Genomic DNA, 15,397 nt, shown 5'->3' with positions numbered 1-15,397 from the left:
TCTTTCCAGCTTTCAGCCTGAATGCTGAGTCTGACAACATGCAATCCTGGCCGCCGCTCCCGCTTTCTCTCAGACTCTACATGTGTTTTCCCAACGTATCACAGCGTGGTATGGGCTCCTGCTCTGACCAAGGCCGTAACAAAGGGTTGTGAGTGTAGCCCAGTCCCATCTCACAAACCAGCCTCCCATCCATTGACTCTGTCTACACTTCCCACTGCCTCGGAAAAGCAGCCAGTATAATTAAGGACCCCACACACCCCGGACATTCTCTCTTCCACCTTCTTCCGTTGGGAAAAAGATACGAAAGTCTGAGGTCACGTACCGACCGACTCAAGAACAGCTTCTTCCCTGCTGCTGTCAGACTTTTGAATGGACCTATCTTATATTAAGCTGACCTTTCTCTACACCCTATCTGTGACTGTAACTCTACATTCTGCACCCTCTCCTTTCCTTCTCTATGAACGGTATGCTTTGTCTGTATAGTGCGCAAGAAACAATACTTTTCACTGTATCCCAATACATGTGACAATAATAAATCAAATCAATGATGTTAAACTAATCATTTGAAACTGTATTTTCTCACAATAAAAACAACTTTACTGCTTTTGTTGAAGGTTTTTTCACATCATGTGAGTAAAGTGGGAAAGCTTGGGGGCTGCAGATGAGATGTTAAAGAGCTGCATATGGCTGGAGAATAGGTTGCAGGCTCCTGGGTAAGATGAGGAACAGGGAGAGACCATAAGACCATAAGATATAGGAGCAGAATGAGGCCATTTGGCCCATCGAGTCTGCTCTGCCATGGCTGATATTTTTCTCAACCCCATTCTCCTGCCTTCTCCCTGTAACCCCTGATCCCCTTACCAATCAAGAACCTTTATACCTCTGTCTTAAATACACTCAATGACCTGGCCTCCTCTGTGGCAATGAATTCCACAGATTCACACCCTCTGGCTGAAGAAACTCCTCCTCATCTCGGTTCCAAAGGGTCATCCCTTCACGCTGAGGCAGTGCCCTCGGATCCCAGTCTCTCCAAGGGCAACTAGGGATGGGCAATAAATGCTGGCAATGCCCCTGTCCCATGAATGAACAAAAAAAATGGGCATTGCTGGCTGGACCAGCATTTATTGCCCATCCCTAGTTGCCCTTGGAGGAGCAGTCGAGAGTCAACCACATTGCTGTGGCTCTGGAGTCACATGTAGGCCAGACCGGGTAGGGACGGCAGATTTCCTTCCCTAAAGGAACCAGATGGGTTTTTCCTGACAATGGGTCATCAGTAGATTCTTAATTCCAGATATTTTTTATTGAATTCAAATTCCACCATCTGCCATGGCGGGATTTGAACCCAGGTCCCCAGGGGACTAGCTAAGTTTCTGGATTAATAGTCTAATGACAATCCCACTGGGCCATCGCCTCCCCTATCCAATATGTAATACATAAAGTGCATATATAGACCAATTGAACCTGAGAGTCTGTTACTGCAGTGTAAAATGCTACACACGGATGTATACACACATATAATATATATTAGTATTCAGGTAATATTAGAGATTCAAGCCTTTGAATCTTTGCCACTCAGCTGCATCAAGGTAATAAGACCACAAGATCATAAAACATATGAGTAGAATTAGGCCACTCAGCCCATCAAGTCTGCTCCCCCATTCAATCATGGCTGATATTTTTCTCACCCCCATTCTCCTGCCTTTTCCCCATATCCCCTGATCCCCTTATTAATCAGGAACCGATCTATCTCTGTCTTAAAGACACTCAATGACCCGGCCTCCTCTGCGGCAAAGAGTTCCACAGATTCCCCATTCTCTGGCTGAAGAAATTCCTCCCCATCTCTGTTTTAAAGAATCGTCCCTTTACCCTGAGGTTGTGCCCTCTGGTTCTAGTTTTTCCCACTAGTGGAAACATCCTGTCCATGTCCACTCTATCCAGGGCCTCGCGGTATTCTGTGAGTTTCAATAAGATCCCCTCCTTCATCCTTCTAAACTCCGATGAGCACTGACCTCCGAGGGATCTCTGAGGCCGGCATCAGTTTGGCGTCAGCTTCCACCTCGTAACTCACCATCCCAGAGAGTCTCACATTGGTGAGGTCAAGTTTATGTTCAGGCTTCTGGGTCACTCTCTGGTGAGCACGACACACCTGTTGATGTACATCGGGTGAGGGAGGGAATGTCCGAGGCCTCTGACACATGAGGGCCTTGCGGAGGGGAGGAATCTAATAGATCCTCCACAGATACTTTTTAAAGTTTATTTATAAAGTTTATTTTATTAGCGTTACAGGTCAGATTACATTAACACTGCACTGAAGTTACTGTGAAAATCCCCTAGTTGCCACACTCCTGTTCAAGTACACCGACGGAGAATTTAGCATGGACAATCCACCTAACCAGCACATCTTTGGACACTAAGGGGACAATTTAGCATAGCCAATCCATCTAACTTACACATCTTTGGACACTAAGGGGCAATTTAGCATGGCCAATCCAGCCAACTTACACATCTTTGGACAATAAGGGACAATTTAGCATGGCCAATCCACCTAATCTGCACACCTTTGGACACTAAGGGACAATTTAGCATGGCCAATCCACCTAACCTACACATCTTTGGACACGAAGGGGTAATTTAGCATGGCCAATCCACCTAACCTACACATCTTTAGACACTAAGGGGCAATTTAGCATGGCCAATCCATCTAACCTACACATCTTTGGACACTAAGGGACAATTTAGCATGGCCAATCCACCTAACCTACACATCTTTAGACACGAAGGGACAATTTAGCATGGCCAACCCATCTAACTTACACATCTTTGGACACTAAGGGGGCAATTTAGCATGGCCAATCCACCTAACCTGCATGTCTTTCGGATTGTGGGAGGAAACCGGAACACCCTGAGGAAACCCACGCAAACACGGGGAGAACGTGCAGTCTCTGCACAGACAGTGACCCGAGCTGGGACACTAAGGGGGAACTTTAGCATGGCCAATCCACCTAACCTGCACATCTTTGGACACTAAGGGGCAATTTAGCATGGCCAATCCACCTAACCTGCAAATCTTTGGACACTAAGGGGGCAATTTAGCATAGCCAATCTACTTAACCAGCACATCTTTCAGACTGTGGGAGGAAACCGGAGGGAACCCACACAGACACGGGGAGAACATGCAGACTCCGCACAGACAGTGACCCGAGCTGGGGCACTAAAGGGGGCACTTTAGCATGGCCAATCCACCTAACCTGCTCACCTCTCAACTGTGGGAGAAAACCGGAGCAGCCTGTGTAAGGTTAACTTCCTAAAACACAAGACACCCTAAGCCCTAATTGCTCGAAATGACGGAGGCAGCAGTTCAAACCCTGAGTGAATGGGTGATGATCAGGGACGTGTTAGCTGGGGCCACTTTTTTTTTAATTCATGGCTCCAAGCATGAAGTTGCACAACGGGGAGGGGGGGGGGGACAAAAGGTCTCACGTGGACCTGTAAGATATTAATCCTTGCTGCAGTAGGATCACACAGCGAGGCTGCCAGTCACTTCCTCGCCTGTACAAAAGGGGAAGAATTGAATGAAGTGGAGCAGGTGAAAGTGGTGGTTTGGGTGGGGGGGACGGCTGGAGAATTCGTTTGACTTACAGTAAGAAGTCTCACAATTCCAGCTGTGTGTGTGTCCTCCGGCAGATGTGCAGCCAGAGTTGACCATGAACGGGACCTGGCTGAACGAGGCAGTGAATCTCTCCTCCTCAGGCAGGGCGCTGTTCCACTGCTGCAACTATACCTGGCTGCTTACTGAGACCCAGCTCCCGGGCGAAGGGGACCCGTACACCGTGAGGGTGGTCCAGATCGCCGTCCTCTGCGTCCTGGCCCTCACCGTCATTTTTGGCATCTTCTTCCTGGGCTGTAACCTGCTGATCAAGTCGGAGAGCATGATCGACCTCTTGGTGAAGGAGAGGAGGCCGTCCAAAGAGGTGGAGTCTGGACCTATTAGCCCTTATTGAGACTTGCAGCCAACGGGGGAGAGTGTGAGAGACAGAGGAGGAAGAAGAGGAGAAAAGTGTTCCCCCATCACAGGGCAACTGGAACAGGAAAGCTGACTCGACCCAGTAAAGTTTGTAAGTCTCACAACCCCAGTCCAACAGATTGATTTGTTGACAAACGCCACTCTTTACCAAATAGTGTCATTTACCAAATATTGTTACCAAATAAACCTGCTGGATTTTAACCTGGTGTTGTGAGACCCAAAGCTGGCATCATGACCCAGTAAAGTTTTACAGAGAGACTCAGGACTGACAGATTAAGGAAGATGCACTCCAAAGGAAGAGCTGGAAAAGTCTGTCCCAGGAGCTGGAGAATTCCCAGCACGGATAAGGTCCCTTGACCTCAGGCGAGATTTTCCGTACGCAGGTGGGGGGAGAGGGAGAGTCCCAGATTGTAAATCTGGATTGAAAAGTTTACGGAGGCGGTTCAGGAGGCTGGGAGGAGGAATCGGGATAACCTTTGCTGTTTTGATACGAGGCGAGATGGCGATGGAAAGAATTGGGGACTGGGGAGGGTAGGGGGGATGGTTTGGTGCTGTTTGGCTCCTTGTGTAAAATGCTTCCCCGTGTTTTGTGTGCTGGGCTTTCTCAAGTGACTGGACAAGTAGCTTTTATGGTCTCGATTATCCTAATCAGGTCATGTTCCCTCAATAAACTGGGGTAAATGCATGGAGTTATGGGGATAGGACCTGGGTGGGATTGTGGTCGGTGCAGACTCGATGGGCTGAACGGCCTCCTTCTGCACTGTAGGGATTCTATGATTCTATAAAGGGATGTCCCTTTACTCTGAGGCTGTGCTCTCGGGTCCCAGTCTCTCCGACTATCGGAAACATCTTCCCCACATCCACTCTATCCAGGCCTTCCAGTATTCTGTATGTTCCAATGAGATTCCCCCACTCATCCTTCTGAACTCCATCCAGTACAGTTTTGCTGTTCTGGCTCAGCGTATCTTTGTGCCGAATGTGACAAAAGCTTTCTTGCACCAGTTGTTTTGTATTTTGGAGAGTTTGTTCCTGTGATTTCCCCAAGCGCTCCCATGGTTCAAATTCACTTTCTGACTCCCTCTGAGCCACTATATCACAGGCAAACCTTCCGCAATGCTCACCCTTACCCTGCCCCGCATGCAGAAGGAGAAAATTTGGCTCATCAAGGCAGCCATCTATCAGACCGTAAGATATAATATAAAGTCAAGTTTATTTATTGGTCACAAGTAGGCTAACATTAACACTGCAATGAAGTTACTGCGAAGATATAGGAGCAGAATTAGGCCATTCTGCTCCGCCATTGCTGATACGTTTCCCAACCCCATTCTCCTGCTTTTTCCCCATAACCTTTGACCCCCTTACCAATCAAGAACCGATCTATCTCTGTCTTAAATACACTCAGTGACCCGGCCTCCTCTAGGCAAAGAATTCCACAGATTCACCACCCTCTGGCTGAAGAAATTCCTCCTCAGCTCGGGTCTAAAGGGGCGGGCACGGTGGCGCACTGGTTAGCACGGCTGCCTCACAGCACCAGGGACCTGGGTTCAATTCCTGGCTTTGATCACCGGCTGTGTGGAGTCTGCACATTCTCCCTGTGTCTGCGAGGGTTTTCTCCCACAGTCCAAAATGTGCAGGTTAGGTGGATTGGCCATGCTAAGTTGCCCCTTAGTGTCCAAAGGTGTGCAGGTTAGGTGGATTGGCCATGATAAATTGCCCTTTAGTGTCAGACAGACGAGCTAGGGTAAATGTATGGAGTTATGGGGATAGGACCTGGGTGGGATTGTGGTCGGTGCAGACTCGATGGGCTGAACGGCCTCCTTTTGCACTGTAGGGATTCTATGATTCTATAAAGGGATGTCCCTTTACTCTGAGGCTGTGCTCTCGGATCCCAGTCTCTCCGACTATCGGAAACATCTTCCCCACATCCACTCTATCCAGGCCTTCCAGTATTCTGTATGTTCCAATGAGATTCCCCCACTCATCCTTCTGAACTCCATCGAGTACAGACTCACAGTCCTCAAATACTCCCTTTCATTCCAGGGATCATTCTTGTGAACCTCCTCTGGACCCCCTCCAAGGCCAGCTCATTCTTCCTTAGATAGCTGGCCCAAAACTGCTTACAATACTCCAAATGGGGTCTGACCAGAGCCTTATACAACCTCAGAAGTACATCCCTGCTCTTGTATTTGACCTCAGCAGGACATCCCCGCTGAGTCAGTCCCACTCAAATGCTCTTTCCCACAGGCCAACTTTGCAAGTGTCCCACTGTTGAACTTTCATTGAATCCCTACAGTGTAGGAGGAGGCCATTCGGTCATTGAGTCTGCACTGACCACAATCCCATAAATTCCTGTAAAATCCCTAATATTTACCCTGCTAATGCCCCCAACAGTTTAAGTTTAATTTAGCATGGCCAATCAACCTACCCTGCACATCTTTGGACTGTGGGAGGAAACTGGAGCACCCAGAGGAAACCCATGCAGACACAGGCAGACTCCTGTGACCCGAGGCCGGAATCGAACCCAGGTCCCCGGTGCTGAGAGGCAGCGGTGCCAACTACTTGGCCACCGTTCCCTTCCACCTCTTGAAACCTCTTCCACCACCCTTGAAAAGCACTGCATTCTAGATCCCTCACCCACAATGCCTGTAAAATCCCGGTGGAAGTTGTGCGTCCGTCAAAGCCCCCCAGAGTCAAGAGCTGGGCCAGTTACATATCGAGTGACGTTCCCCGAGACATCGCTAACAGATGGTATGGTGCAATTTCCATGCCACTGTCAGCTTGGATGCATTGCACACAACTCCTTTGTAAAAAAAAGTTCAGCCTCATCATTCCACCGGGAATGGACAAACCTTCCCCCATGGAAAAATACTTCTGCAGTGCTGGAAAAATGATAGCATCTGATCAGATGCTCCACATCTCGCCCTGTTCACTGTTCATTTGTGTCAAATCGGTTAAATGTCCCACGAATAGTCATTGTGGGGGCTTTAACTCTTGTTGTCAGTCAAAAGATTTTTTTGAAAAAAGACATCTGGTCAAAGCTTTTCAGCAGGACAAATCAGAATTCGGGCAAAATGGCCGCAATTTTACTGCCCCGCCTGCCACGGGAATCAGAGTGGGCGGGGGATGGATAATGGAAAGGTCCGTTGACCGCGGGTGGGATTTTACAGTTTCAGGGCGAGCGAGGCTGGAAAGTCCCGCCCAACATCTTTTCTCTGCAACACTCAATTTCTGTACAACCAATCGAATATTCTTCAAGTGATGATTATTGTATTCTGCTACCAAATACAAATGGATTGCAAATGTTCTTTTAGAATGCATCGGGACCTTTCCTGGGCATTTTTAAGTCAACTTTCCCTCCTTGTATGTTGCATGAATTCATTGACAATAAATTCATCTGCTCTTTTTTTCGAATTACTGGAGTTATTTGATACATCGGCACATCAATCCTTTCAGCAAAATGGGCGGCATGGTGGCACAGTGGTTGGCACTGCTGCCTCTCAGCGACCCGAATTCAATTCCGGCCTTGGATCACTGGCTGTGTGGAGTCTGCACATTCTCCCCGTGTCTGCATGGGTTTCCTCCGGGTGCTCCGTTTCCTCCCACACTCCAAAGATGTGTAGGCTAGCTGGATTGGCCGTGCTAAATTGCCCCTTAGTGTCCAAAGATGTGTAGGTTAGGTGGATTGGCCATGCTAAATTGTCCCTTAGTGTCCAAAGATGTGCAGGTTAGGGTGGATTGGCCATGCTAAATTGTCCCTTAGTGTCCAAAGATGTGTGGGTTAAGGCAGTTGGCTGTGCTAAATTGCCTCTTAGAAACATAGAAACATCGAAAAACTACAGCACAATACAGACCCTTCGGCCCACAAAGTTGAGCTGAACATGTCCCTAACTTAGAGATTACTAGGCTTACCTGTAACCCTCTATCTCACTAAGTTCCATGTACTTATCTCAAAGTCCCTTAAAAGACCCTATTGAATCTGCCTCCACCACCGTTGTCTGCAGCCAATTCCACGCACCCACCACTCTGAGTGAAAAACTTACCCCTGACATCTCCTCTGTATCTACTCGCCAGCACCTCCCACAGTCCAAAGATGTGTGGATTAGGTTGATTGGCCATGCTAAAATTGTTCCTTAGTGTTCTGAGATGCATAGGTTAGAGGGATTAGCAGGCAAATGTGTAGGGATATGGGGGTAGGGCCTGGGTGGGATTGTGGATGGTGCAGACGCGATGGGCCAAATGGCCTCTTTCTGCACTGTAGGGTGTCTATGATTCACTGAATATTTGTAAGGCAGCGGTAGATAGATTTTTATTAGGCAAGGGGGTGAAAGGTTATCGAGAATAGATGAGGAATGGGCAATGGTGGTATATGGATGGCATGGTGGCACAGTGGTTAGCACTGCTGCCTCATAGCACCGGGGATCCGGGTTCAATTCTGGCCTTGGGTCACTGAGTGTATGGAGTCTGCACATTCTCCCTGTGTCTGCGTGGGTTTCCTCGGGTGCTCCAGTTTCCTCCCACAGTCTGAACGATGTACAGGCTAGGGTGCATTGGCCATGCTAAATTGCCCCTTAGCGTCAGGGGGATTAGCTGGGCAAATACTTTGGGGCTATGGGAGTAAGGCCTGTGTGGGATTGTGGGTGGTACAGGCTCGATGGGCTGAATGGCCTCCCTCAGTACTGTAGGGATTCTATGAATGTGGAATTATTTGAATGATTATTTTATTGTGAGCTGCCATTTTGGATGCGGTGATTTGCAAAACACTTATTCCCTGAAAGCTCAGTGGGCCACTTTCCCTGTGTGTCTTAAATGTGTGGCATTGTAAGGTACAGATGAGAGATTCAGTCCATCATCAAGTTTGCTGACAATGGTCAGATCTCAAACAATGATGAGTACAGGAAAGAGATAGAGAATCTGGTGAACTGGTGTGGCAACAATAATCTCTCCCTCAATATCAACAAAACGAAGGAGATTGTCATTGACTTCAGGAAGCATAAAGGAGAACATGCCCCTGTCTCAATGGGGATAAGAACATAAGAACATAAGAACATAAGAAATAGGAGCAGGAGTAGGCCATCTGGCCCTTCGAGCCTGCCCCGCCATTCAATAAGATCATGACTGATCTGTCGTGGCTCAGTTCCACTACAGATCAGCCATGATCTTATTGAATGGCGGGGCAGGCTCGAAGGGCCAGATGGCCTACTCCTGCTCCTATTTCTTATGTTCTTATGTTCTTATGTTCTTATCCCCATTGAGACAGGGGCATGTTCTCCTTTATGCTTCCTGAAGTCAATGACAATCTCCTTCGTTTTGTTGATATTGAGGGAGAGATTATTGTTGCCACACCAGTTCACCAGATTCTCTATCTCTTTCCTGTACTCATCATTGTTTGAGATCTGACCATTGTCAGCAAACTTGATGATGGACTGAATCTCTCATCTGTACCTTACAATGCCACACATTTAAGACACACAGGGAAAGTGGAAATGATTGACAGCTTCAGGTTTCTAGGTGTTCAGATCACCAACAACCTGTCCTGGTCCCCCCCATGCCGACACTATCGTTAAGAAAGCCCACCAACGCCTCTACTTTCTTAGGAGGCTAAGGAAATTCGGCACGTCAGCAACAACTCTCACCAACTTTTACAGATGCACCATAGAAAGCATTCTTTCTGGTTGTATCACAGCTTGGTATGGGCTCCTGCTCTGACCAAGACCGCAAGGAACTACAAAAGGTCGTGAATGTAGCCCAATCCATCCACAAACCAGCCTCCCATCCATTGACTGTGTCTACATTTCCTGCTGCATCGGGGAAAAGCTGCCGGCATAATTAAGGACCCCACGCACCCCGGACATTCTTTCTTCCAGCTTCTTCCGTTGGGAAAAAGATACAAAAGTCTGAGGTCACATACCAACCGACTCAAGAACAGCTTCTTCCCTGCTGCTGTCAGACTTTTGAATGGACCTACCTTGCATTAAGCTGATCTTTCTCTACACCCTATCTGTAACTGTAACACTGCATCCTGCACCCACTCCTTTCCTTCTCCCCTATGTACTCTATGAACGGTATGTTTTGTCTGTATAGCACGCAAGAAACAATACTTTTCACTGTATCCCAACGCATGTGACAATAATAAATCAAATCAAATCAAATCAAACATCATCCTATTGTTTCAGTCGGAACCTATCTCCATGCCCCAAAAACAGCTTCCCAGAGGGAGGCTTAGAGATAAACATTACGATGGAGATAAAACAACAGAATGTAGCTGAGGCCAAAATGTTGTGTGATTTCAGGAAGAAATTAGATATAGCTCTTGGGGCTAAAGGGATCAAGGCATGCAGGGGGAAGGGGGGGATCAGGATAAGATGTCCAAAGAGTGCAAAAATGAATTGGATGATCAGCCATGATCATTATGAATGGTGGAGCAGGCTCGAAGAGCTGAATGGCCTCCTCCTGCTTCTAGTTTCCATGTTTTTATGAAAATGCCTGGATTTCAGGCACACCCCAAGGATCCGGTGGGTGCTGAAGGCTTTGTCGTGGGTGGCATTACCGTGGTAAGCGGTGCCATAATGGCACCCGCAGCCTTCCTCCCATTGAATAAAGTCACTCTGCAGCACGGAAGTTCTTTTCCACTACCCTCTCTCCGCAGGACACAGCAGCTGTCACCTTGCTGAGATATACTGGAGTGAGCGGCAAGCCCCTTGCGAAGCAGTTACTGCAGCTAAGCTGGGCAGAAATAGAAGGGAGCAATGAGGGTCGGTGAATATTCCCAAAGAGCATGTCTTTACGGGATTTGGTACAGATGGAATACATTTGTCCTTTTAATTGTTAGTAAATCAGAGAGGCCAGATTGTATCATTCAGTGTTGCTAAATATAGAGTGGGTGGCATTGAGGCAGCGTATGCGGATATTGAACTATTGATTAATTACACTCCAGAGGGGTCGAAAGACTTGCAGGCTGATTGCCTCAGTCTCATATTCAAATCAGTCAATATTCATTTCACTGCAGGCTTGAACGGTCGGCTGCAATAGTGAGTTCCTGATCTTAGCTTTACTTTGGACCATTTGCTGAAACCACCTAACCTACACATCTTTGGACACTAAGGGGCAATTTAGCATGGTCAATCCACCAACCTACACATCTTTGGACACTAAGGGACAATTTAGCATGGTCAATCCACCAACCTACACATCTTTGGACACTAAGGGACAATTTAGCATGGCCAATTCACCTAACCCACACATCTTTGGACACTAAGGGGTAATTTAGCATGGCCAATCCACCTAACTCGCACATCTTTGGACACTAAGGGACAATTTAGCACAGCCAATCCACCTAACCTACACATCTGTGGAATGTGGGAGGAAACCAGAGCACTCGGAGGAAACTTGTTCAGATGCGGGGAGAATGTGCAAACTCTACACAGACAGTGACCCAAAGCCAGAATCAAACCCGGGTCCCTGGCACTGTGAAACAGCAATGCTAACCACAGGAATTGGTGGGGGGGGATCTCATTCAAACTTACAAAATACAGAAAGGCCTGGATAGAGTGGACATGGGGAAGATTTTTCCATTAGTGGGAGAGACATGGACCTGAGGGCACAGCCTCAGAGTAAAGGGACAAGCCTTTAGAACCAAGATGAGGAGAAATTTCTTCAGCCAGAGGGTGGTGAACCTGTGGAATTCATTGCCACAGAGGAGGCCAGGTCATTTTGTGTATTTAAGACAGAGATAGATCGGTTCTTAATTGGTGAGGGGGTCAAAGATTATGGGGAACAGGCGGGAGAATGGGGTTGAGAAATTTATTAGCCATGGCTGAGCAGATGGGCTGAATGGCCTCATTCTGCTCCTATATGAGTGAGGGAAGGGTGCGTCAGAATTGCTTTGACAGACAATCATAAAGTCACACTCCTTAAGCTACAGCTGGCCAGGTGACACGCAAGAATATGTTTCAATTAATTTTCATGGGCAGCCTTGCAAAATATAATCTTCATGGCTAGCTAGCACTCCACGTGAGGGTTAATCTGATTAATATAAAATTGCCCTGATAGGAAGGGAAAGGCTGTCTTCGCAAATACGAAAACAATCCTCATTCTATCCGAATTAAGCCAGCCTTGTCTGCACGTGGAACTGTCTGATTATGAATCTCAAGTACCTCGCACTGACTTACACTTCAGTTTAGTGCACTTAACATGTGGATAGGAGTATATGCATTCGGAACAGCAGTAGGACCCGGCGCCATTCAATGTCTGATCTGTTCATGGCCTCAACTCCACCTTCCCTTATCATTGCAAATCAAAAATCAGTCTAATTTGACCATAAAGATATTCAATGATCGGAATTCTACCGCCTCGCTTGCCACAGAATTGGCAAGGGTCTAACAACGGAAATCTCTGTTGACCTCAGCCTGGATTTCCAGTCTCTCCCGAGCGAGCCCGTAAAATCCCACCCAATGACTCATCTCTGCTGCTTATTGGGGCAGAGTTCCAAATATTAGCAACCCTCTGAAATCGGAAATTTCTCCTCCTCTCCATCCTAAGTGGGAGACGCCTTCTTCCGAAACTGTGCACCTTAACTCTTGATTCCCTCGCAAAGGAAAAAAACCTTCTCAGCATTTTTAAAATTTGATTCGATTTGATTTATTATTGTCACATGTGTTGGGATACAGTGAAAAGTATTGTTTCTTGCGCGCTATACAGACAAAACATACCATTCATAGAGTACAGAGGGGAGAAGGAAAGAAGAGGGTGCAAAATATAGTGTTACAGTCATAGCTAGGGTGTAGAGAAAGATCAACCTATTATGAAGTAGGTCCATTCAAAAGTCTGACAGCAGCAGGGAAGAAGCTGTTCTTGAGTCGGTCGGTACGTGACCTCAGACTTTTGTATCTTTTTCCCGATGGAAGAAGGTGGAAGAGAGAATGTCCGGGGTGTGTGGGGTCCTTAATTATGCTGCCTGCTTTTCCGGACGCAGCAGGAAGTGTAGACAGAGTCAATGGATGGGAGGCTGGTTTGTGTGATGGATTGGGCTTCATTCATGACCTTTTGAAGTTTCTTGCAGTGTTGGGCAGAGCAGGAGCCCATACCAAGCTGTGATACAACCAGAAAGAATACTTTTTATGGTGTATCTGTAAAAGTTGGTGAGAGTCATAGTGAACATGCTAAATTTCCATAGTCTTCTAAGAAAGTAAAAGCGTTGGTGGGGCTTTCTTAACTAGCCATGGTAAATTGCTCCTTAGTGTCAAAAGATGTGCAGGTTAGGTGGATTGGCCATGCTAAATTGTCCCTTAGTATCCAAAGATGTGTAGGCTATGTGGATTGACCATGCTAAATTGCCCTGTAGTGTCCAAAGATGTGTAGGTTTGGTGGATTGGCCATGCTAAATATTTGGTGTTAGAACAAAGAACAACACAGCGTGGGAAACAGGCCCTTTGGCCCAACGAGCCCGCACCACCATTTTAACATTGTGAGTGCCCTCTTCTACCTATGACCTTTGTCTACGCCTATTGGACTCCACAATAAAGGAACCATAACCAGATTGAGGGAAGACTAATTTAGGGACAATTTGTTAACACCAATCAGCCTAAGAGCACGTTTTTAGGGTGTGGGAGGAAACCGGAGCACCTGGAGAAAACCCCCGCAAGCACGGGGAGAATGTGCAAACTCCCGCAGACACCGACCCAAATCCATGTATCTGCACAGCAAACAGCGATAGTCACTGAGATGTCGTGTTGCCCGTCATGCCCGTGTTATGGGGATAGGGCAGGGAGAGGGCCTGGGTAAGAGACACTGGAGGAATTTTCCCATCCTGCCATGGGAATTGTAGTGGCAGGGGGATGGACCAAACAGACGTCCATTGACTTTTGGCGGGATTTTCCAGCTCCAGGGTGAGCATGGCTGGAAAAATGTGTCGGAGAATTGGTGCAGACCCGATGGGCCAAATGGCCTCTTGTGCACAGTCGGGATTCTATGGTGAATAAGCATGACTCAAAGGAAGGAAAAAATGTGCGAATGAAGTTGGAAATGTCTTCAACAGAACTTCTGTAACGGAAACTAGAATGCAACCTCTGAGAGCGAAAGGATTGTTGTAACTTGCTGGAAAAAAGCAGAAGGGACTTGAGACGCATCTTTCAAAATTAAATCAAATCAGGGCAGTATGTGTGAGTATGTTTGCATTGAGCCAGTTTGATATTTCTGAACTGCCAGCTGAGTGCTCCTTCCCGCAGTGGATGATTAATGTTTAACAACGATGTATCTGACGTTTACCTCTGATGAGAGTCATTACACACTCGGAGGTCTCCTTTGAAAAGTAACACAGTTTGGAGTTTGATCAACACAGCAGCAGGAGCTGATTTTTTTCGCTATTCCTGCTCTTGGAGGTGACTGATGGTATGGAGGTTGGCAAGCTTCGAAAATATCAGCACCAACCAGCAAACCAGTCTTCCAACACACTTCCCCGCTGGTTTTATCGGGGCAGGAGTGACGCTGACGCTCATTAAAGAAGCTCATTAAAGAACTCACTGAGGACCTGCCACTTAAGGGTCAGCATGCTCTGAGGATCCCAACAGTACAGAAGGAGGCCATTCGACCCATCGGGTCTGTACCAACTCTCCAAGACCATTCCACCCAGGCCCTATTCCCAGAACCCCACCCTGTTAAATACCCCTAACTGGCACATCTTCGGACACCAAAGGGGAATTTAGCATAGGGATTGTAGAATCAGAGAATCCATAAAGGGCAGACGAGGCCATTTGGCCCATCAAGTCTTCACTGACTCTCCGGAAGTGCATCCCACCCAGGTCCACTCCCAATCACCATAATCCCATGCATTTACCATCACATAACCCACATCTGTGGACACTAAGGGGCAATTTAGCATGGCCAATCCACCTAATCTGTCCATCTTTGGACGCTAAGGGGCAATTTAGCATGGCCAATCCACCTAACCTACACATCTTTGGACGCTAAGGGGCAATTTAGCATGGCCAAACCACCTAACCTGTCTATCTTTGAACACTAGGGGGCAATTTAGCATGGCAAATCCACCTAACCTACACATCTTTGGACACTAAGGGACAACTTAGCATGGCCAATCCACCTAACCTGCACATCTTTGGACACTAAGGGGCAATTTAGCATGGCCAATCCACCCTAACCTACACATCTCTCGACACCAAGAGGCAACTTGTGAGTCGGTGTACGTTTTCTCAAACTCTTTTTCCCAACGGAAGAAGGTGGAAGAGAGAATGTCCGAGTGTGTGGGGTCCTTAATTATACTGGCTGCTTTTCTGAGGCAGCAGGAAGTGTAGACAGAGTCAATGGATGGGAGGCTGGTTTGCGTGATGGACTGGGCTTCATACACGACCCTTTGTAGTT

The 15,397-nt window shown here is 47.3% G+C and overlaps 1 protein-coding gene across 1 annotated transcript; it reads left to right on the top strand.

Moving 5' to 3' along the window:
* Window positions 1-3,704: 3,704 nt before the first annotated feature.
* On the top strand, window positions 3,705-4,001 carry LOC145361930 (protein reprimo-like). The gene has a single exon (XM_080217914.1). It carries the CDS (start codon window positions 3,705-3,707, stop codon window positions 3,999-4,001), a length of 297 nt encoding a protein of 98 aa, XP_080074040.1.
* Window positions 4,002-15,397: the final 11,396 nt, after the last annotated feature.

This window comes from Carcharhinus amblyrhynchos, chromosome X (assembly GCF_965287045.1).
Source record: "Carcharhinus amblyrhynchos chromosome X, sCarAmb.v2.hapA, whole genome shotgun sequence".
In the NCBI taxonomy this organism is placed as follows: domain Eukaryota; kingdom Metazoa; phylum Chordata; class Chondrichthyes; order Carcharhiniformes; family Carcharhinidae; genus Carcharhinus; species Carcharhinus amblyrhynchos.
The sequence above is the reverse complement of the archived record's forward strand: the minus strand, read 5'-3'. Positions and strand labels throughout refer to the sequence as shown.

What these genes read in the sequence shown, in the direction of transcription:
- LOC145361930 (XM_080217914.1), top strand. Translation starts at nt 3,705, where the DNA reads ATGAACGGGACCTGGCTGAACGAGGCAGTGAATCTCTCCTCCTCAGGC.